This window comes from Carassius gibelio, chromosome B19 (assembly GCF_023724105.1).
Source record: "Carassius gibelio isolate Cgi1373 ecotype wild population from Czech Republic chromosome B19, carGib1.2-hapl.c, whole genome shotgun sequence".
Lineage (NCBI taxonomy): Eukaryota > Metazoa > Chordata > Actinopteri > Cypriniformes > Cyprinidae > Carassius > Carassius gibelio.
Window position 1 is genome coordinate 15,708,225 of NC_068414.1, and position 24,262 is coordinate 15,732,486.

Consider the following 24,262-nt stretch of genomic DNA (forward strand, 5'->3'; position numbering starts at 1 on the left):
TGAAGCATCACTCGAGCATCCCTCTTATGATGATGATGCTGCTGCTCAAACAGGACGTTCGGAGGTGTTAGTATTGTTTTTTCTCTCTCCTCCCCTTCTTTCAGATGAACACTTTAGGATGCCTCATACCAAAAAGCGCTAAAGATAAACCTCTGATATGAATGTACACTTGGGATTATGTAATGAAAGTGTTACGCAATGAACACCAGCCACGTAAGGAAAGCATCAGTGGATGAGCTTGTGTTTTCTGTGAGGATTAGACAGATTTTTCCTCCAAGTCTTCAGTCGTTTAGCAGTTATATCCACTCATATGTCTTTTATTCACTCCAAATGTCCCTTGCCCCAGTTAGTACATTGAGAAGCTATAGTCTAATCTTTAAACAGTCACACCTGTTCAAACATCACATGACCCCTAATGTAAATATTCACTTTAACATTGCAATATGATAAGTATTTACAATTATTACGGCTCTTGTGAACATCTAGAACACCCCTAGTAACTGCATAATGATGCCTTTTTAATCATGTATAGCAATGCGATTCCCAGGTTTGCTCAGAAAAACACTAAACACTTTATTTTTTTTTACTGGGATTTTATGTTTATTGGTTGTCCTTGGTGTTTTTTTTTTTTTTTTTTTCATAAGTAAAGGAAGGCAGACTCTATTGGTCAAAAGTTTGGAATAATTTTTTTTTAGAAAAAAGTCTCAGATACTAACCAAGGCTCCATTTATTTGAGAATTAATAATTTAATGTTTGTGCAGTTTAAAATAACTGATTTGTATTTGATTTGATTTTAATACGATTTATTCCTATGGTGTCAAAGCTGAATTTTCATCATCAATGCTCCAGTCTTCAGTGTCACATGACCCTTCAGAAATCATTCAAAATAGCATTTAAAACTTTCTATTTATCAAAGAATCCTGACAAAAATATTAAGCAGCAAAAACAGTTTTGAACATTAATAAGACGTTTGTAGTATTTCAGCATCAAATGTGTTAATTGCTTTTATTTATTTGTTTTTTTATTGTGTTGTTGATCAAATAAATGCAGCCTTAAGCATAGAGACTTTGTTCGAAAACCAAAAGAATCGGAATTATTTCAAACTATAGGTAAAAGCAGCATTGATTTATTTGGGTTTGTTAGTTTCCTCAGGAACTAGAGCATGTGTTTTTGGCTGTTAATCTGTAATATCAACGGTGGACGTTGGGAGTTGTAAGGAAGCAGGAGCTGTGCTTTTGTGTCTCCTACATCGCTGCCAGGCGGCTCGCTTGGTGCTAATCTTTATTTAGCACATGCCAGCAGGTGTTGCCTAGTAACAGAGGACTAACAGGTTGGGGGCTGGAGGCCCGAGGGGACATAAGTCTCTCTACTAGCTTCTCAACCCCTCAAACCCTCAGTCCCAAGACCCATCTCCCCTCTGACTAACTCCAGGGGTGGCACCAGAGCCACATCAGAGGAATAAAGAGTGTTCATTTTCACAGATATCGCTGATATTTCAAGAGGCCTTGGTGAAGGGATCTTTTTCAAAAAGAGGAGAGTGGAGTCGAGGCTACAAAGAAAGATGAGCAACGACAGGGTTGTGTGTGTGGAGCTCAGTTTGCATGCCGTCATGTTCTGATGATTTATTCATTCATTCATGCCTCATCTGAACTAACACAGGCAAATCTTAAACTGACTTTCTCTTTGCATACAGGTTTCTAATGCCTGCATGTTGACATGGGTTTGCATGTCTGGTAACAAATTCAGATTTCTCTGAGGAGAGTTTTAATCCTTGAGTCCTTTTTCTTTTTTTCTGAATTAGCAGGGATACATTAAACTGATCAAAATTGATAGTAAAGATGTGACACAATATTGTTTTTAATGCTGTTCTTTATATTCATCAAAAAACCCTGAAAAAAATTAAGCAGCACTTACTGTTTTGAACATTGATGATGATAATAAGACATGTTTCTTGAGCAGCAAAATATTAGAATGATTTCTGGATCATGTTACACTGAGGAATGGAGTAATGATGCAGAAAATATAGCTTTGACATCACAGGAATAAATTACATTTTAAAATATATAAAAAAATAAAATGGATATTTTACATTGTAATAATATTTTACGAAATTAGTTTTTTTTAAATATATATATATATATATATATATATATATAAATTACAGACCCCATGAGCATCAGATTATTTTTAAGGTCATCATAAAGTCAGTGTGTCCACTATTGTTTGAATGTTCATTATGTTTTCCAAAGCATATGAATATTAATGCATCTTAATGAGTGATGGTCGCCCTGTGACCCTCTGCGTGAACCTGTTCACTGTTACATATGGAAATCAGCTTTTGGTTTACCCTTACTGACAACTGCACTGACCTCAACTGAACTCTGGGTTTGTCACAATTTTACTAATGAAGGACAATAAGTTCCAAAACTTCCTTAACTGTATTGCATTATTAATAATAACAAATACAATTTGTGCATGTTTTTTTGATTATTGCTTCAATAATGTATGACATTTCTATTGTTGGAGACATAAGCCTATAACACTTCACTTCTCTGAGCTCCCATTTGATTCAACCTCGCTGAAGATTACAGAGCAGAATCGTTTGGGATTATTCAGCACATTGATGCACTGAGATTATTTGCCCAATATAACCACCCCAGATTATCCTGACCTGTATTACCCTGGATTATTATCTTACTCAACAACACCGCAGAGCCATTATAGAAACCTAAATGTCAACAGGTGCAGTGTGGATGATCGCCTTTGCCTATGTTGATCCATGGAGTATTCCCTACGGTGCAATGTTTGCTGAGATCAGCAGCTCAATATGTGCATGAATGTATTTTGCAAATATTGAACTGAGCATGCTTGGACTGTTTGGATGGGAGGATCCTTATGTAATAATACCAAAGTGTTTTTAATAAAAGGTATTTCATTATTTATTTACCCTGAAAAGGCATATCTGGGGGGGGGGGTCTGGATTTGTATCTCGCAATTTTTACTTTTTTTTCTGTGAACTTTACATCTCCCTTTTTTCTCCACCATGAGATAAAAAATAAAAAAGAGTTTTTTTTTTCACAGTTGAGAATTTCAAGTTTATGTCACAAATGTTAAATAACATCTTGCACATAAGATGTTAACGTAACACATCCAGAAATTGTCTGAATTGTAAAGTAAAAAGCCACAATTACCTTTTCATTTATTTATTTATTGGCTTATTATAAATATGCTTTCATACATATCAGAAAGTTTTTATTTGACAATGACATTTTGATGCCTTCTCTTTCAATTCATCTGTATTTAACATTTGAAATATTGAAATAGGCTATTTATTATAAAGTTATAGAAGTTACTTAATGAAAACAACAACAACTAAAAAGTCTGAAATTTGCAATTTAGGTTTATTTAAAATGAGACTTCACCTCAAAATGAAAATTCTGTCATCATGTAGATTGCCTTTAATCTGTGAACCGAAAAAGGAGATAATATTTATGTGCTAGCTGCTCTTTTAGGACCAGGAGCAGCTTTGGTTCCCACTGACTTTCACTGTATGAAAAGAGCAGCTTGAACATTGTGATAAATATCTTCTTTTGTGTCTTACAAAAGAGAGGTTACACAGATTTGGAGTGACACATGACTGTAAGTATATTGATGACAGATATTTTTTTTTTTTTTTTTTTTTTTTACTAAAAAAAAAATAATCATAATACATTTTTCCTTGTATATTGCAAATACTTTCTGATAAATATATCAAAACTGGTCTTGAAAGTACTTGGTACCACATCGAAAAGAAAATATTTGTTATGACCCATAGCCAGATCGTGGTGTTCTAGCTCTGCTTATGTGATGTCATTATAATCCCCCTCCTTCCTGTCCTCTGTGTCCTTTTCCTACTCAAACTGGAGCATTTCATAAATCACGGCAATCCTTCTGTAGAGCAGAAAACTGAAGAATCCTGGATTCACCTTGAGCGAGATTTCCTGCATGATGCAGCGGGACAGCGACTCATTTATTACTGTCCTCATCCTGGCTGAAAAAAAAGAGAGATGTACATACAGTATGTTCACGATTTCCAACTGAGCTTTCAAAAAGGCTCTAAAAATACATCTTTCCCACATGCACTGTGCCATAAAACATTTATAGTCCACCACAATCTGCTACACTGCCATTGATGCAACAGCCTTGAAATATTCACAAGGTTTCTGACTTGTTGGCTCGAAGAGAACTCTGCGAAAAAAGGTAGAGGAGAAAAAGAGAGATGATGTGCTTACATAATACACCAGCCGCAGTCTTGAGATGAGGGTGCAGGTTTAGACACGCGTCTCCACGGCCAATATCAAGCTGTCGATCTCTCTTCCTTTCTGCAGTCGTACAAACGCACAGCTTTACATTGTGCAAGACAGAGGTCAGACAATGACTAAATGCACATTCATGTGGCTGCTGTTTTACGTAATTAACAAAACTGCATTACAAGATATTTAGGACGGAACAAATTAAACATGTAATCTAAATGTCTACTATATTTACTTTTGTTTCTTTCTGTTATTATCAATACATACGTAATATGCACTAATAAATACTACAAAACCAAAGGGGAAAAAATAAATAAATAAATTGCAAAAATATGAGGTGTACATACATTATGTGCATTACTGAACACATTTTCCTTTACAGACTAAGAGATGTCTAAATAATTTTCTATGCAATAGCATGCCGTACTTTTAGTAGAGTTTAGTTGTGTTGAACCCGGACCATTCCTTTAAGATGTGAGATTTACATGGATGGTATTTCTGTGCAAAAGACTGCTACATACCACAGCATCGTTTTTTACTAGATAAACTTGCGTTAATATCAATTCATTTAATTTGAAGTCCAAAGCTTTGAATATAAGAGCAAAATAACAAATATTTCCCATAGGCTCACTTCTCTACATTCTGGATGTTTACGTTTTTGCTCATCTCTGATATGTAAATGTATGTACGCCTTTTCCATTAATAATTGAACTTATGTCTTTGCTATGAGCAGCATTTACTCGGTGGGGGTTGCACAGCTTCTGGAGTGTTCTGAAGGCCTAATATTTATATCGGTATTAAAGAGCAGTATGATTTGAAACACGGCGTGTTGATCATAACACTTCGCCAGCCGTGACACCGTCGTAGTGACCCAAAGGTCAGGAGGAAATCAGAATTGCGGCTGTCTTTTGGGATGTGCAAACCAAATTAGCTCCACCCAGAAGCATTCAAATGGAAATACACCCACTCCTTTATCTCAGCCAACTGGGGTTTGTTGTTGTTATTTTGTCTGCTCTTTGAAGAAGTAGCCTTTAGAGGGCTGGAGAAAAAGACCGGAGCTGTATTGTCTGCTATATCTGCTGTTTGCCATCCAGCGGTATTTGTTTACTGCGTTTAAAGTGAATCTAGTCTGGTCCGCACTGCAGTCCGGGCCTTTAATGCCGTAGATGAAATGTTCTCTTTCTTATATTGTTCAGATGTTCTCTATGGTATTGATTATCTGTTTTTATTCAAAGGAAACCGTTTTAGTCTTTGATCGTTTGCAGTAAGGCTTTTCATCTATGTTTATCCTGAACACAGAGACATGGTGTTAAAAGAATTTTCAATGTTGTGGAAAAAAAGCTATAAACTACTCTGAAGAAAAATAATTTAAAAGGAAAGGACACCCAATAATAAAAAATGTTGTGTTTACTCACCTTCAGACCATTCAGGATGTAGGTGACATTTGTTCTTCAGTAGAACAGTAAAGAAGATTTTTAGGTGAAACTGTTTTCCATGGTGATTTATAAACTGCATATCTGTGACTGCTGGTTTTTGAGGATCAAAAAAACATATGCATAGAAGACCATATCAATAGCCATGGCTCCAGATGATACACTGAGGTCTTATGAAGCGAAACGATCAGTCTGTGAAAGAAAATCATTACCTTTAATCAACAGTCTGTGCAAACGGTTCTTCCCTGTATATTTTGTATATTATATTACTTGTATATTGGCTTGAAGGTGAGTAAAATAATAGCAAGTACACAATTAGATAATACCAATTTAGGTCAACCAATTACCAAGCAATGCTTCATTTAAGCAAAACATGGTCAGTGTCTGAATATATATTTTGATCCCAAATTTTACAGGTAATGACATTTTTTGGCTTATAATATGTAACAGTTCACTTTATTTAGTTACATTTAGTGTCCTGCACCCACTAAAAATCATAAATTATATCTGGTGTCTGAATAATTTTTGGTTTGACTGTATGCATACAATAATGCACAGTTTCTCTCCTAACATGTATTGTTGTGTCAATTTCATCATATTAGTGTGTTTAAAGTGTTTTTTCAAGTTAGCTTTCATTTTTATTTGTATCCAGAAGATGAAGATTGCAGAGATTTCTGTCACTGACATAGCTTGTTATCATTCTAACTAGCCAACTGAGAAACAGTCGAAAAATCTTTATTGCTGAAATGTTGTCAATACAATGTAAAAACCTGGCTGAATTGCATGATTTAAAAAGAAAACAGCAATGCTAATCACCTCTCTACGGAGAAATACTGTTAAACTATGTTTGTTTGCAGCATATCGTCAAATAAATAAATGAAGCTGTTTATTAATTAAATCCAAGGATCCAAATATATTTCTCTTATACAAGAGTTTGCGACCAAACTCTCACACTTTCTGCATGGCAAGTAAGGTTTGAGAAAACTGCTTTGTGCTCTGGGATCAATTAGAGGTGCTTTCAGCTCAGACAGACTGTGACTGAGGCCGGTTCTTGTGAGAAGTGTGTTTTGTTTGGGTGAGAAATGTGTTTGGACCTCATGACCTGTCCACACGCAATTATCAGCGTCCCTGTGAGCCCCAGGGCAGAGCAGCCCAGACCTGCTGTCCTTCCTTCATCCTGTACACACTGTTCCTGCATCTGGAACGCAACTGCTGTATTCTGTCTAATCTGGGACTGGAGCTAATTACATTTTCTAACTCAATTTGAAGGAAATGAGCACTGCAGCCCATGCAACACTTACAGCCATGTTGCTGATCTGAGTGGTTGTTGCACATTGCTTTGCACAATTAATTAACTCAAATCAGAGCCCTAAGAAGAAACAGTCGAGCAACATAGAAGGACAGCAGCTTGTGAGTGTTTTGTCTTGTTTTCTCATCAGACTAGTGTGTGATCATCATTGCTAGAAAAGTTTTTGGTTTAAATTGTGTGTGTCTTACCCTGGTTAAATACGTGCTGAAAGTGGTGCTTGGTTTAGCGTTTGCCTATCGCGGGACTGCCTGGTTTCGATCTGCTAAATAGTGAGGCGTGTCCAGCTGACTTAAATTACAGGTAATCAGGCTAATACAAAGCACTAGGTTTCACCGCGGCAGCGGTCGCGGCAACCCTCGTGTGAACCCTCCTCGTGTGAAGACCGACGAGTGTAAAGACAATCGACTCTACCTGCGCAACTCCACCGAGCAAGGACACTGACAGGGCACTTGAGTATTGCTTTTCTCTTTATTTACTTTGTTGTATAGCCTCTCAAATATATCTTACACTTGTAGTCACTATGTGCTTTCAGATCTCTACTATCACTACTAACACTCGGAGAGCACTCTATGTATGTCGCAGGAAGGCCTGTCTGACAAACTTACGCCATGTCCCTCTGACCTCTACTACTATGCTCTCTATTCCAGTTGGTCTCTGGAACTGCCAGTCTGCAGTTAACAAAGCAGACTTCATTTCTTCTATTGCTACTCATTCCGGTCTCAACCTCATGGCACTGACAGAGACTTGGATCAAACCTGAAGATACTGCCACCCCTGCAGCCCTCTCCACTAATTTCACTTGTTCCCACACTCCTCGCACCACTGGGAGGGGTGGAGGTACGGGTCTCCTTATATCCAAAGAATGGAAATTTGATCTTCAGCCATCACCTACAGGTACTGGTTCATTTGAATCACATGCCATTACTGTAACCCACCCTGTTAAAATCCACTTTGTGGTCATTTATCGTCCCCCAGGTCAACTGGGAAACTTCTTGGAGGAGTTGGATGTGCTGCTATCAAACTTTCCTGAAGATGGTACTCCTCTGGTACTGCTTGGTGACTTCAACATCCACCTAGATAAACCCCAGGCTGCTGACTTCAAAACTCTGCTCACCTCATTTGATCTCAAGCTAGTGTCTACTACAGCAACTCACAAATCAGGCAACCAACTGGACCTCATCTACACGCGCTGTTGCTCTGTGGACACCTCTTCAGTTGCTCCACTGCACACCTCTGATCACTTCCTCATTACTGCTAACCTAGCACTTACTCCTGAAGTGGCACACACTCCAACGCAGGTCACCTTTCGACGGAACCTACGCTCACTCTCTCCATCTCGCCTATCTGCTGTGGTTTCATCCTCTCTTCCACCACTCTCTCAGTTTTCTGCTCTGGACACGAACAGTGCTACGGACACTCTTTGTTCCACTTTAACATCTTGCTTGGACAACTTTTGCCCACTGTTGTCTAGACCAGCACGCACTGCCCCATCTGCCCCCTGGCTGTCTGAGGTTCTCCGTGAACATCGCTCTAAACTAAGGGCTGCAGAGAGGAAATGGCAGAAATCAAAAAACTCTACGGACCTCAGTGTGTATCAATCTCTCCTCTCCTCTCTTCCTTCTCTGCAAATGTCTTCACAGCTAAAACATCCTACTACCACAACAAAATTAACAGCTGCAGTGATGCTCGGACACTCTTCAAGACTTTCTCTTCTCTTCTTAATCCGCCGCCTCCGCCTCCTCCATCGACTCTTACAGCGGACGACTTTGCAGCTTTCTTCACAAATAAGACAAGATCCATCAGTGACCAATTCTCCACACCGCAGACCGAGGACAACGTCACAATGACGGATGCACACACTTTATCCTCCTTCTCCCCACTCTCAGAGATGGACGTCTCCAAAATTCTCCTGTCCAATCATCCTACTACTTGTTCACTTGATCCAATCCCCACTCACCTCCTTCAAGCGATCTCTTCTTCAGTCATACCTTCACTTACTCACATTATCAACTCCTCTCTTCACTCTGGAACATTTCCCTTAGCATTCAAGCAGGCTCGGGTAAGCCCACTGCTCAAGAAACCATCTCTAAATCCAGCGCTTCTCGAAAACTACAGACCGGTATCCCTTCTTCCATTCATTGCAAAGTCACTTGAGCGAGCTGTGTTCAACCAGCTTTCTATGTTCCTTGGACAGAACAACCTCCTGGACAGCAACCAATCTGGCTTCAAAAGTGGCCACTCAACTGAGACTGCTCTGCTCTCGGTTACTGAAGCCCTGCGACTAGCAAGAGCAGCTTCAAAATCCTCGGTACTCATCTTGCTGGACCTGTCTGCTGCTTTTGACACTGTTAATCACCAGATTCTCTTGTCCACCCTCAGAAAGATGGGCATCTCTGGAACTGCTCTCCTGTGGGTTAAGTCCTACCTCTCTGACAGATCCTTCAGTGTGTCTTGGAGGGGTGATGTTTCAAAGTCACACCACCTTGCTACTGGGGTTCCTCAAGGCTCAGTACTTGGACCACTTCTCTTCTCCATCTACATGACATCTTTAGGATCTGTCATTCAGAAGCATGGCTTTTCTTATCACTGCTATGCTGATGACACCCAACTCTACTTCTCATTCCAGCCAGATGACCCGACGGTAGCTGCTCGCATTTCAGCCTGTCTGAGTGACATTTCTAGCTGGATGAATGACCATCACCTTCAGCTTAACCTTACAAAGACTGAACTCCTGGTGATTCCAGCTAACCCATTGATTCATCACAACTTCTCTATACAGCTGGGCTCGTCAACCATAACTCCTTCGAGGACAGCCAGAAACCTAGGTGTTGTGATGGATCATCAATTAAGCTTCACTGACCACATTGCTACAACGACCCGGTCCTGCAGGTTTGCCTTATACAACATTAGGAAGATTAGACCCTTCCTGTCAGAGCAAGCAACCCAACTTCTTGTCCAAGCTCTTGTTCTCTCCAGACTGGACTATTGTAATGCTCTCCTGGCGGGCCTTCCTACATGTACTGTCAAGCCTCTGCAAATGATCCAGAATGCAGCAGCGAGGGTTGTCTTCAATGAGCCAAAAAAAGCTCATGTTACTCCTCTCCTCATCAGGTTACACTGGCTACCAGTAGCCGCTCGCATCAAATTCAAGGTACTGATGCTTGCCTACAAGACGACCACTGGCACGGCACCAACTTACCTAAACTCACTGGTTAAATCCTATGTGCCCTCCAGAAGTTTGCGCTCTGCAAGTGAACAACGCCTTGTGGTGCCATCCCAAAGAAATTCAAAATCACTCTCACGGACCTTTTCCTGGACTGTGCCCAGCTGGTGGAATGACCTCCCAATACCAATTCGTACAGCTGAGTCTTTACTAATTTTCAAGAAACGTCTGAAGACTCATCTTTTTCGCCTGCACTTAACCTACTAACACCAGTACTTTTCATTTTCTTGTCTTTGTTCATTTAATAAAAAAAAAAAAAAAAAAAAAAAAAAAAAAATCCTGGCTATGCGTTCTATTCTAGACTAACTGAGACTTGTCATGGCACTTGTATACTGTTGTTGTTCTCCTGTTGACCTGACTGCTTCTATTGTTCTCATTTGTAAGTCGCTTTGGATAAAAGCGTCTGCTAAATGATTAAATGTAAATGTAAATGTAAATGTAATTTTACCAGGTCTCTGTTATTTTTGTTTTCTCTGTTATTGACTTGTGTCCATTTTTTAATCTATTAAAGGATTTTTTTATGCATATTTTTTATATTCAACCAGGTAAATATTGCATGCCTAAACACCTGAAATTGCCTGAATTCACATTACAGGCAGAAGCCTCTTTAAGCCCTTTAAGAGCATACACACACACACACACACACACATATATATATATATACTGAGAAATTCTGGAAATGTGCATATGGTCTTAATGAGGGGAAATGTGACCAGTGCACACAGCATTGATGGTGTTCTGGTGAGAAGCTGGTGTTATCATTCACCGTCACGGGTGATTTGATATCCTCGAACCCACAGGGCGTAACAAAACCTCATGTTCCAAACCTCAGTGCCTGCAGAGAGCCTAGAGAGCAAGGAAGACAAGCACAAAGTTGTTCCAGGGTGGAATCAGCCAACAGCCTTTATTGCACATTCCTGTTTGGTTTTGCTCTGACCACATCCTGGCATGATGTTTATGCAGTGCAGAAAACACATTGTCTTGTAGGTTTACCTTTCACCCCCGTGAAAGCCTGAGATCACTCCATATACCAGACTCCTCTCAATTCAGGTACATATATTATATTTTTTCCATTTATTTTTTCTTTCTCTTTTTATCATCAGTGACAATGCCTGCAACATGCTTCAAAATCTTCATTTTGGCAAACTACAAATAAATTAAAACACATTCAGAGAACACAATTTGACATTTAAGGACAATAATAAAGAAAATGAGGACTGAACAAACAAAACAAAACAAAAAAAATTTAAATACAAAGAAGCGGCTTCTGCTCTTTTTTGTAACTTTCTTGCTTTTTTTTGTTGAAAAACAGAAAAACAAACCAAGTTAGCTAGCTAACAATCACAGACCACATGCAGATATAATACAACAGAATCATCTCACTCGTTTGGACGATTAACTCTGTTAGTTAGTTTCTGCAATCTACTGATCTAAACTATATCACAAAATTATGATTTAAACCGGAAAACATCCAATTCCTCAATATTTTTAACTGGTTATAATAATAAGTCCTTGGTACAGTATCTCCTCTCTCTTAATAGGAAAATGCACGACCACTTTTCAATGATGTCCAAGTCTGGAGAAGACCAAATGCACTTCAGTCGTGATAAGAGATACCATCTGCGACCAGACACAGAAATCTGCAATAAATGTTTTTACAATCGCTGCCGTGATACGAACATGAATTAGAGGTTCTCCGGTGAACAATGTGTATTATTTAATTTCAATGACCAAGATAAAATGATCACTGTATACAGTCAAATGTAGTGCTTGCCACTGGATTGCTTTTTGAAGCACTGCACAGTCACCATTTATTATATTGGATAACCTTAATATCAATAACACAAAAAGCTACTAGACAGAAATAATAAATATTAATAACGGATCAACAGTGTTGTTTCCCCTCCATCTGCCTTTAGGGCATCAGCATTTCTGTTTTTATCATTTATACATCAATGTCTTCATCATTTTTTTGTTTGTTTGTTCAAATGCCATATTAATTAGCAGCTTCTTGTGTGACATTTGAAATCATCAGAGACAGCAAAGAGTCTTTCTACTGAGAGCACAGCAGTTACACACAAGAAAACACACGAGGAAATGGTGACAATGTACATTAAGCTTTTGGCACATGCCTCAATATATCATATGAACCGCATCTCACAAGAAGGAAATCTGATTTTTCCAACCATAAAGTATCATTTAAAAATAATTCACCCAAAAATGAAAACTCGATCACAGTTTATGCATCCAGACATTTGACTTAAATTTATAAAACAATAAAAGAAGATAATCTGAAGAATGTAATCGCTGCTCTTTCCCATTTAATTAAAGTTGATGAGAACTGATTCTGTCTGTCAAGCTTCGAAATGACAACAAATGCACCATAAATGTATCGTAATGTTGGTCTAATTATAACAATGAGTGGCCAACAAAATCCAAAATTCCAAAAAAGGGGTATTATTTCCCCATTCCCCATAGCTCTCATTTGCATTTCCACATATTCATACTCCAAAACCAACAAGGACTGATCATGTTGATGATTTGATGACACCACTGACATCAAGTATGACTCATGAAGTTTAAATGCACCAAATTTGAAACAAAGCAGACAGCGCAGCGCACTACTTTTTACTTGAATGTCTATTTTTAAGATCAACAATATTAGGGAAAAGAGCATCAAATACACACTTCGGCGTTGTTCCGTTTGCGTTTCACCAAAGATACAACACCATACAGGTAAGAAAATGACAGAATTTCAATTTCCGCGTGAATTATTCCTTTAAAACGCCAAATGTGTCAACAAAGCAAGCTGTCACGTCATTTGTATTTCACACACCATGTGGAGAGCCCCGTGGGTTGGGTGGGGTCTAAAATAAACAGAGCTCTTCTACATCTCATCGCTCACAAGATGCAGTCTGGGGCGTTCCGGATTCACGCTGACATTTGAAGGAGAAGTCAATAAACCTCAAGGCATGGAGCTGCGGCTCTCTCGGAGCATCAATCAGGCAACTAAACGAGACGCCCTCATTCCTCAAGGTTTCAGAACAAAGGAGTCGCCCCCTCAGCATCTCTCTCTCTCTCTCTCTCTCTTCCCACCTCTGTCCTTCTTCATCTGGTTCTTGTGAACAGTGGCGGCACCAGCTACCAGAGTCCAGGTTTGGAGCTGTAATGGAGCTTAAGCTTTGATTTCCGTGATTCGAGAGCGACGTTTACAGTCTTGAGATCTTATTTCCTGGGCCGTTTGCCATTTTGTCCTGTTGTTCTAGTCTAGTATTGATCAGCACAGTGATGCAGAGTCAGTGCAAGGTGGAGGAATCAGGCCCACAACCACAAGCGTATTGATTTATGAGCCAACATAGAAGCGAATCAGCACAATTAATATTTGGGGCATCAGATGTGGCATTGAAGTTCGCCAACAAGGGTTCAGGTCTGAGTGATCGGCGCTGTCCTGTCACTCAGTGCTCCATGGGGACAAACGCTCTACATCTCGTTTGCAAAAATCAGTATGTCTGTCACATGCCTCTCTCTTGCCAATACTGAGATCCCATTGGGACACTGACATTCGTTAATGCCATCTGGTATCTAAATCATCCGAATTAAGAGCTTTTGGTCTTCTCCAAAAACAAATATTAGAATGACCAACAGAGGTGGTTCACATTTTTTAATCTTAGACCCCTGCATATGCAATGAATCTTTGTTCACTCCGCATATCAATCCAACTTTTCAAATCCCATCTTTAGGACTGATAATCCATTGTTTTGTAAGTGGTGTGTTTGTTCAGATTGTGTAGTCGATATCCAATGCATCTACTTGCCATATTAGTGATGGAAGCGTCAGCATGATGCCAGACTTTCTCATATAACAACCGAGAGCAGCTGTCAGTGTGGAAAGACAGGATGGAAAACTGGGAATTTCGCCTCTGCACACAGTCTATCATGGCATTTTGTGGCAGTGCTAGACTTCCAAGAGGCATTTTTCGCATTTATGTATATACAGAATCCAAAACAGCTGACTTGTGAAATCGTTCACTATCAAACAGTTGAGAAAATATCAGCTAAAACGATGATTCCGATCTTAACATTTTGGATTTCAAACCATGTATGAATGTGTTCAGACTTTAAAAAACAATTGAATTTGAGAAATTGAATTGGATGTGGTTAAAAAAGAAATCTGATATTTGTTGTGTGTTTGAACAAGCCCTAGTGTTTTTCTTCTCCATTGGAAATCAATGACCATCCACGCAACACAATGATGTCTATATTTTGCCACGCGTACAGAGGAACAGAAAGTGCACAGCTCTACATAAATTACAATCAATTTGCATCCAACCATGAAAAACAGCACAGCCAATGACGAGGAAACCAGAGAAACTGAACCTCAAATGTAGTGTAATGTTCTGCTTATCTATTAAGGTGTTAACAAAGTCATTTGCATGTAAATGGGGGCAAGTCTGATGCTGTTCAGTGCAATGCTTTGTCAGCTATAAAAAGGAAAGAGGGATGGATGGAGGGAAAAACACAGACAGGATATAGAGTGGAGATGATGCACATTTAACTTTGCTTTGAGCCTCAATCATATCCAGAGTCCATGTAGCCGCAGTGACGCCCACTCATGAGTAATTGTGATGTCGCAGCGAGTGTTCGGTCCATGGCACATCGATGAAGAAGAGTGAAGGACGGAGTGTTGGTGAATGTGCCACGTTTATGTGTAGGATATGATGCGCTAGCTTGTTTTATTTTTTTCGTAGTTAAGTTTGATGATGAAAAAGAAGAAAACCCAACTGAAAAAAGCCATGTCGGGATCGCCGTCGAAGATGCAGACATCAGCCGTCGGATACGGGAGGGGACACCCAGCCGTACTTCTCGTGAGTCTTGACAAGGCTCTTGAAGGTCGCCTCGGCTTCCTTACGACTAAAGGCCTTCTTTGACTTGCCTGCTTTCCTGCAGATACGACCCTAAAAAGAAAACGCATTGATTAGCACAATGACAATTTTGACGTGTCAAAAAAAAAAAAACTAGTGAGAGATTCTATAATGAATTGAAGGACCTTTAAAATGAATAGAGGAAATGGGATGGAGAGATGAATATTAACTGGTAAATGGTAAGAATAAAAATTAAGTTTAATACTTAATTATTGCATATAGCATTATTAATGAATACATAAATATATTATGATGAAAATAAATAATACATATAATATATAAGCAGAAAAGCTTCATTCTTTAGAATATACTTGACTTAAACAAAGGGGCAGTGTATGGATTGTTTGTCCAAGAGGGAAATTATACATGATCTTAATATACTGACATGTTCTGCTGGACGCAACATTTAATTAACAAATATAATTTAGGCTTAATGGATTAAGGGTGAAATGTAATTCCATTATAATAAACTGCTTTCTATGCCAGTTTAATGTGCAAACAACTATTAGTAAGCCATTATATGATTAGGTTTTTAGGTGATTATTAAAAAGCCATCTGAGGTTTGCTATAAAGGATCAAAGAAGCTTGGGTCAGAGGAGTCAAAAATCGACTTTTAAATATGAAATAAAAAATTAGGGAATGTGTGTAGGTGGATTCTGACTGACTCTGACACCAATTATTATTTTTTTTTTTACAGTTTCCTGAGTCTTTTCATATATTACGTAGCTGAAATGCAGATGCAGATGTGTGAATGACGGCTTGTGGCGTGATTAAATGGTCCTGGTGCTCCATTTTCAGAGGTTTTCCCATTTTCAATTTCAAAGCCGACTGGCTCTGGGCTTTGAAGACACAGTAAATCGGGAAGCTGTGCTTGATAAAACCTCAGGCTGAATTATTTAAACAAGCTACCAGAGCATTTTAACACCAGGTTCAGCCATTTTGATCACTGCTAAAGGATAATGGGAATAGAAATGATGTAAAAGTGCATCCAGGATTGCAGTATCCCACAGTGAAAACGTCCAGAGAGTATGAAGTTCGCCCACTGCTGTAACCATTTCAAAGTATGAAAAAATCAGATTTTCAATGCTGCACATGCAAAATATGGAATCCCCTTCGCTAAGATCTCAAAGTTTGTAACTCCAGATTTTATTATTTAATTAATACCAATCACTAAAACAAATTCCTTGTATGCGTAAGCATACTTGGCAATAAAGCTCTTTCTGATTCTGATTCGGAATAAGACCAGGAATATGCATTAAGAAGTAAACAGAGTCTATTTTGGTTTCAATTTCTGATTTTGATCAAGAAATTGGATCATGAAAGATTAAGTAACAAGTTGGTGTTTATATATATTGTGCAAGGTTAAATTCTAGTGGCCCATGCAAGTAATTTATGCATTTAGCAGACACTTTTATCCAAAGCGACTTACAGTGCATTCAGGCTATCAATTTTTACCTATCATGTGTTCCCGGGGAATTGAACCCCCAACCCTGCGCTTAATAGCAATAATCAATATCAATAATCAATAATATGAATAATAATAATTTAATAATAAATATTAAAATGTTCTTTTTAAGAATTGTTCACCGAAAGGTTCTTTAGGAAACCGAAAATGGTTCTTTTATGGCATAAGGGCCTTTCGCACCGCAGGATCCTTTTCATAGTACCAGAACAAATTGTGGAACTTCCCACTTTTGGGTGTTTTTGCACCACAGGAACTGGGTGTGATTTGAGTACCGGACTGCCTTTTTCGAGAATTAAATTAGCTCCTACTCCAGAGCAGGGTCTAACCAGCACAACTGGTCTCAAAACGCCCTCACACGCCATGCTTTAAAACACAGTGTAAACATTGTGTCAAACTTGTTTAGCAAGTATGATGAACAGCGATAAATGGGCGGATGGTGAAGTGCAGGCACTTGTAGAAAATGTAACACTGCCAGTTGTCGTTGGAGATTCCTTGCCCATTATTGTGAAACCCACGAGACAACAAAAACACAGCTCCGATCATAGCATCTTTGTTAACGTTGATGAACGATGCGCACAAATGATATCACTGTCGACTGGCTTACATCACTCCCTAATACACACTGTCGGTGTGAAAGCAACCCTTTAAATGGTTACGGAGTAAAAAATTATCCCAGTACTTTAGTACTGTACATTTAGCTCTGGAACTAAAGCGGTGGAAAAGGCCCTAGTATTACAAAATACCCCTTCTAGAATCTTTATTTTTTAAAAGTGCATGATTTGGCCTGAACTTCTCCTTTAACACCAGCAAAAGTATCAGTTTCTGCGAGCAAAGCACAACCATACAAATATGCCACTTCAGGCTACATACGAGAGAAACAATCCCACAGACCCAGCATCCACTAAATGAGCAAAAAGATGTGCTTTCAGATGCCCCAGGACTGAGGTCAGTCTAGTGCCAATGCTGATGTAAGACAGCAGGGACAGTGAGACAGAAATAGCCAGCACTTCCCTCAGGCTCTATCAGTCAGGATGAGATCTAATGGCCCAGAAGTAACCACATGAGCTCAATCGAGGAGAGGCTGCCCTATCCCTTCAGAAAAGCCTGTGATTTTTGGATTAAAAGGAACCATTGGAGCCTTAATTAAGCTTTATTGTGTTTACGGTCTCTCTTGGAAATCGCTTCTCTCACGCTTGAGAGGCACCGGAGGAGAGTGCTAAGGAGGGAACTGCTCCGATGTTAACTGCGTTTTCCCTGCAGCATGCTAACGGCATCAACTGTGTCTCACTGTGCTATTTTGGTTTGGTGCATATCGAACGCAACACAGTGCCCATGTGAAGAGCCTGATGGGTAATCCTGTGAATGGAGATAAGTCAATGGTCACGCTCGGCCTCTGTGCATTCTGGGACAACACAGACAGTAGGGATTATGTAACCGACGTGCCAGATAAGGGTAAACAGAGTTGCTCTGTGCAACATAGCATCACATAAAGCCTGTTTGATGCCACTTACTGTTTTATGTCTGAAAGGAAGGTGTCTGTAAATTCAACAAAGCAGTTTTTGATCACTAGACATTTTGGGAATTTGTTTCATTTTTAATCCGTAGCCTACTGGTCAATGCATATTCTAGTCTAAAGCAATGGGATAAACCATGAAAGTTCTGCAGCAAAAGCCAAAGTATGACCAGTCGTTTCCTTTTATAATACAATAGCTGCATGTTAATTGGGGGGGGGGGGGGGGGGGGTCTGTTGTGTTAGCAGCAGCTAAAATGGTAATTACCCTTGAGTGCTTTGGGTCATTCGGGGGAAAATGATTATCTAGTCACCGCTGCCTCAGGCTCATCATGAATTTGGCATTTAAGAGCTCTTGACAAGTTGAGGTAAGCGTAGATGAACGGGTCTTTCCTCTCAGATTTACAGAACAGGGTTAATGGCTGGTCTCTAGCTTCATTATGGATTCTCATCCATTTCCACGACCCAGGATGGGTTTTGCATTCATCCTTCGAACAGGACTATCTAATGTGGTCTATCTTTGGAGCCCATCTAATTAAATTAGTTAAGATCCAGGCTGCACTGCGTTTGTAAGAAAAATGGTTTGAAATAGCACCAGATTATGATTGTAACAATAGCAGGACCATTTGTGATGCAAAAACAGCCTTTATCTGCAGATATCAATATATATATGGTTATATTATAGAAGAAACTATATCCAAAACCCCATATTTTGATGTGAAGAATCTGAAATGTAGTAGGAAACACCCTAAAAAACAAAAACTAAACTAAAGCAATATGTGGTCATGAAATCCTTATTTTGGTTACCCAAGACTCTTAAAAATAAATGTCCTGCCAAAGCAGGTTTTACAGCCTGATGACATAAAAGACCCTTTTTTGCTACAGTGCATTATGATAATCTTTCTATGATGCTTTAAATAAACATGTGTACTAGTGCTTCATCAAACCAACGAAAGCTTTGCTCTGCTCTGTTAATGGATGAAGCCAATACTGATCAGAAGAACATGGTGTATCAAGAACTTCCATAATCTCCAAAGAACAAAACAGCCAACTCGAGCCTTTTATGTTGGCTAGATAACAAGTGTTCTTTGCTGAAGATGTAAGTCATAAAAAAAAAAAGACAATTCTACCTCAATTTGTTCGAAACCTCATGACGTTTTCTTCCATGGAACGCAAAAGCAACCTCAGCCACCATTTACTTTCGTTGTAAGGGAAAAGATGCAATAAAAGTGAACGGAGACATCTCGTGTTGTGTAGAAGTAAAGGTATCATGAAGATGAGTAGGCTATGTTTCTTAGCGTGTTTTAGGATGCAATTAAACTCACACGCAATATATGTAACAGACACTACCAAATGGACCCGCGTTGAATGGATGTTGCGCGTTTTTACGCGATTCACCTGCCAAAATGGAGGATGGCGTCAAGCAACATGAGATGTGAGGAAATCAACGCCGCTATGGCAAGAAGCCACCCTCACCTGTCCTTTGACCAGACTGGCAGCGAACTGCCTCATCACGGCCTCGACGGTGTACGCGCTCGACCAGCCGCGGGGCGTTAATAACTCCATGCAGATCGCGCCGCCGTCCAGCACGTACCCGTTCTCCAGCCGAGGCGTCAGCACGCGCATGAACGGCGGGGAGAAGGGGAAATTGTCGGGGAAGGTGACATTCAGCAGTATGTACTCGGTGTTGGTCTCTTTCATGTCCTGCCACAGCGCGGAGTCCTTGTCCACCTGATGCAGCTTCACATTCCAGTCAAAGAGGTTATCGTCCGCGAGCTCCACCGTGATGAAGCTGTCTCCGAGCCGCCGGATGTCCTGCAGCTCCTTCATCAGCCTCCGCGTCCGCACCTGGGTGCAGTGCTGTCGGTGCGCCGCCGGCGGGGGCATCACGGAGCCGCTCGTCGCTTTGCCGCCTCCAGTTTGCGGCTTCTCTTTCGCGTCCTTGCTCGGTTTGTCCGGTTTAACAGCGGGCTTGTCCTTGCCGGACACGTCGAAGCGCCTAGCTTTGATTTCGGGCGTGCTGAGGATGTTGTTGGTCTCGTTGCTGGTGTTGCAGTGCTTCATGTTGTTGTTCTTCTGGTTGCCTTTAGTCCCTTTCAGTGAGCCCTGGTGGTGATGCTTCGGGTCCTCCGTGTCTCGGTCGTGCAGTCGAATTAGACCGATTTTCCGCAAAAGAGTAGCCATTTGTGATGCTTCTCGCCGATCGAGGTGGGTGTACTGGAGCTCGGAAGACAAGACGAGTCCTCAATGCATCATTTCCCCGCGCGAGTGCACTGAAACACGTTCGTATAATACGTATTCCCACTCCTGTAATTCCCTGTGAGACACGATAATGCGGCTCGAATTGAACCGGTAATCTGGCGCAGCCACACAAGAACAGCGGACGCGGAGCACCTCGGGTCGGTTGGCTTCTTCTGTACCTGGACGGAATGAGTAATCAAGGGTCCAGTGCGAGTTATTTTTTCTTCACACCAGTATTCCGACAAGTCCCTCCCTCGGCCTAAGCGCTCTCTGCTGAAATTGCCACAGCTATGTGATTGACTTCTAAAGTGTCCAATCACAGAGCGGCGGTGGCTGCGAAGAGCTCACGCTAGCCAATCCTGGCACAGGAGTCGGGGCTTGTCTGAATAGTGGTGGAGAAAATAAATAACGCATTGCTCGACGTCTATATTAACGCTTTTTCTGTTAGCACACCATTATGTTTAGCAAATTTGGCATATTGTCTATTTATTTGTAATTATTTGTATTTATTTATTTTATTCACATACATGTTATTAAAGTGTAACGCTCCACTCTTGTCGTTTGTTCATTTAAATCACTGCTGTACATCTTTGTCGGATGACGTTACAGGAACGATAAATTAACATTTAGTTTCGTTGTATAACTTGGTGTATGTGTATCTCTATCTCTGGCTTTTCTACATTCGCTGTAATATAACATGTAAGATGCCATCGGCATTACTAAAAAAATAAAATCGTTTGTGTTTGCACGAACCATCAACCAACGCATTGTGTGTCACCCATATGTTGTTCCAACGACAGCGACTTTGCCGCAATTCGAAACGCTTTACAGCACAACGAAGGATTCCGTTGCCAGGGTAACAGTCCATACTCGCACGCTATTCGATGAAACTCTGCCGGAAAGCTGTTCGCTGTCATGGAAGCTGCGTTCCGCGAACAGATCCCCGTCTTTTGTTGACAATTTTACTGTTTTATCGCAATTAAACCGACCGCTCGCTTCACCTGTTTGCAAAATACAGCACGTCATGGCCGAAAAGTTTGATAACCTCGAAGAACACCTCGAGAAATTTGTCGAAAACATACGACAGCTTGGGATAATTGTCAGCGATTTCCAGCCCAGCAGTCAAACCGGACTCAACCAGAAACTGTGAGTTAATTCTGTAACGTTAAATACGAAACTGAAACTTTATGTTGGGTTAATCAAATTATATCTAGTAAGATTGCGAGCTTTAGCCATTCCTGGCTTGTTGTCAGTAACGTTACTGTTGTAAAGCCGAGACAAATGTGGTTATTTATATCCTCAGGAACTATATGATCTCAGGACTTCAGGACATTGAGAAATGCCGACAGCAGCTTCATGATATCAACGTACCGCTGGAAGTGTTCGAGTGAGTGTTTCATTACATAAAAAAAGATGCATAATACATATTTCTAGCCTAGACATATTTCAAAATGGGTTTTGTCCACTCACGGTAGTCAGATAACGAACGTTTTTATGTTCTTTATCAAATTTACCTTCTTTTACTCTCCTTTCTACTCTGTTTAGATTGTAAGCACTCATTTAGCTGTTACAGTCAATAAATGTGACATGTTACATCTGTGTAAAGATATTGCCATTATTGATGTTCTGCACAGGTATATTGATCAGGGTCGTAACCCTCAACTGTACACAAAGGAGTGCTTAGAAAGAGCTTTGGCTAAAAATGAGCAGGTCAAAGGAAAGAATGATACACTGACTGTGAGTATTGGTCCAGCGTTTGCATTCAGAGTTCAGTTCTACCATCACTATAAATGACTGAATAATTTGGAAGTGCTAGCAGGTTATTTGCTACAAAAGGACATCATATATTTATTTTCACAGATTCTATTGGGGCTGCACGATTAATCAAATGCGATCAACACACAAATTTTGTTAGTGAAGCTGGTTCTGTAATCAGCAGTATATCATCATCATGTGCTTTCAGATGGAGCGGCATTTACTACACAGAGAGAGCTGCAGTTCACTGACAAGTTCCGCAAAAAAATAATAGCAGACGATTTTATTATGCGATTATGAAATCGAAGAAATTGTTTGCTCTCAGGCTACGTCTACATTAATCCTGATACATTTGAAAACGGCGTTTTCGTTTTAAAATGCTTTCCATCCACACTAGCATTTTCAAGTGTTTTCCAAAAGTGTCTAATCCACACATTAGAAAACGTTAAATTCACGTTCTTCACAGCGTAAAGCATCAAAAAAGCTCAATGCAAATGATACACATGGAACAGACATGAGACCTTTTCATGCAGTTTTTCTGACAGGATTTTTTTTACTTAGGAAAATAACCCACCATTCACTGACACATACAGGTCGCACACACTCACGATTGTATGTCTGATCTGAAACGCAACTGCATTCATGTTTTGCCACAAATAGCTATCGCGAGTGAATTTGCTTTCATCTTTGCAGGACGGTTATATGAAGAATGTACAAAGTAACACATCTGTAGCAATAGTGTGTAAGTGCATAGCACATAACATGCACAATACAAGTATAAACACGGATATCTCTTGGTATAATATGCGTCACATGCATCTGAAAGATATGCATGACAATCACAGCTTATGTTGAATTGAGATTTCGATTCCATTTTAATTTATCGTGCAGCCCTAGATTATACCTTTTCTGTTTATATAGTTATTATTCTTGATCTGAACAGGCCTTCTTTTCATTGATTCAGAATAAAGCTGCAGCACTGACTTATTTTACCTGTATGTCATTATTGATAAGCCTATTAATTAGTAGAAGTCTATTTCCTTGGAGATCTATAGTATGCATGTGTATATTAAAGAAATCCTAGGGTAAAAATGCTAGACAGTTCTCCTGCTTTATAGATGTCTGTTGTGGATGGATGATTTTCTTTTTTCTTCTCCAGAAATTTAAAAGCCTCCTCATTTCTGAGCTGGGGAAGGTTTTTCCTGAAGAGATGGCTAAATATAAGGCCATTCATGGAGATGACCCTCCTTCATGAGTTACCAGTGACACAACACTTCAAACCCAAGATGTACATATGTTGATATTAATGCAATTTTTTTTTACAGCTTTTTCATTTTTGTATTTGCCTTTGTAATCCATAAACTTAAAGTTTAAAAACTGAGGGACATTTTGGGGTATCCTTGAAACAGCTTTTTTTCAAAGTTTTTTTTTTCCTCATGCATTGTAATTTTTACAGCATATTTTCTTTATTTTTCATTGAATAAATGATTATTTTGTGCAATGGTAAACAGTCGTGTTTTTTGATTTGATCAACCACTCTGTTTCTGATATGAATGTGTAAACGTCTTTCTCATGTGTATTTTGGTTGGATTGGTTCCAGTGGCCTCAAGTTACTTCCCGCTGTGTTCTCTTTCGCCCTGACTTGTAATCTCGCATTACTTGTCTGGTGCTGTGAAGATGGAGTTGATTCGTAAGCGTCCTCCTTTAACCACATGAAATCGTCCACAATGAGTCCTGTATCTGAACTGTGGACAGACCATGAGACTTTACCCTAGTTAACAATTTAAGGATGACAAACTCATGAGAACTCGGGTGTTCTTGATGAATGTCTCTGTGACCAGTAAAAGATACTGTGGTGGTCTTTTGCTGTGGTGTTTCTGTAGGAACATTCATTTTGCCATTAATTGTAATAATCCTGTAAGATTGTTTTTGTCTTGAGAACAGCCCATGCTCCACACAGAGATCTGATCTCATCATCATCCAGTCTGTCCGGAATTACATGAAGAAACAGTATTTATTCATTATCTTCTGTTAACTAAAATAAATCAACATTTGGTGTGAGCATCCTTTGTGTCTAAAGCAGCTTTTGCCCTAATTACACTTGTGCATAGTTT

The 24,262-nt window shown here is 39.7% G+C and overlaps 2 protein-coding genes across 3 annotated transcripts; one reads left to right on the forward strand and one right to left on the reverse strand.

Moving 5' to 3' along the window:
• Positions 1 to 11,130: 11,130 nt before the first annotated feature.
• Positions 11,131 to 20,622, reverse strand: ube2ql1 (ubiquitin-conjugating enzyme E2Q family-like 1). 2 transcript variants are annotated; one of them, XM_052584446.1, is made up of 3 exons: positions 19,629 to 20,622; positions 19,478 to 19,550; positions 11,131 to 15,210 (listed from the first exon to the last, which is right to left on the reverse strand). In XM_052584446.1, exons 1-3 carry the CDS (start codon positions 20,334 to 20,336, stop codon positions 15,167 to 15,169), a joined length of 825 nt encoding a protein of 274 aa, XP_052440406.1. In that variant the 5' UTR covers positions 20,337 to 20,622; the 3' UTR covers positions 11,131 to 15,166. The 2 variants fall into 2 exon arrangements, with proteins under 2 accessions (XP_052440406.1, XP_052440405.1); XM_052584445.1 differs by lacking the exon at positions 19,478 to 19,550 and having other exon boundaries at positions 19,629 to 20,620.
• Positions 20,623 to 20,654: 32 nt separating this feature from the next.
• Positions 20,655 to 23,656, forward strand: med10 (mediator complex subunit 10). Its single transcript, XM_052584447.1, has 4 exons — positions 20,655 to 21,539; positions 21,697 to 21,780; positions 22,028 to 22,130; positions 23,308 to 23,656. The coding sequence occupies exons 1-4, from the start codon at positions 21,418 to 21,420 to the stop codon at positions 23,401 to 23,403; spliced, it is 405 nt and encodes a 134-aa protein (XP_052440407.1). The 5' UTR covers positions 20,655 to 21,417; the 3' UTR covers positions 23,404 to 23,656.
• Positions 23,657 to 24,262: the final 606 nt, after the last annotated feature.

Excerpts from the sequence above, each read along its gene's own strand:
- med10 (XM_052584447.1), top strand. The coding sequence starts at position 21,418 with ATGGCCGAAAAGTTTGATAACCTCGAAGAACACCTCGAGAAATTTGTC. Across the intron at positions 21,540-21,696 it reads ACCGGACTCAACCAGAAACT|GAACTATATGATCTCAGGAC; the intron begins GTGAGTTAATTC and ends TTATATCCTCAG. Across the intron at positions 22,131-23,307 it reads GAAAGAATGATACACTGACT|AAATTTAAAAGCCTCCTCAT; the intron begins GTGAGTATTGGT and ends TTTCTTCTCCAG.
- ube2ql1 (XM_052584445.1), bottom strand. The coding sequence starts at position 20,336 with ATGGCTACTCTTTTGCGGAAAATCGGTCTAATTCGACTGCACGACCGA. Across the intron at positions 15,211-19,628 it reads CCAGTCTGGTCAAAGGACAG|GGTCGTATCTGCAGGAAAGC; the intron begins GTGAGGGTGGCT and ends TTTTCTTTTTAG.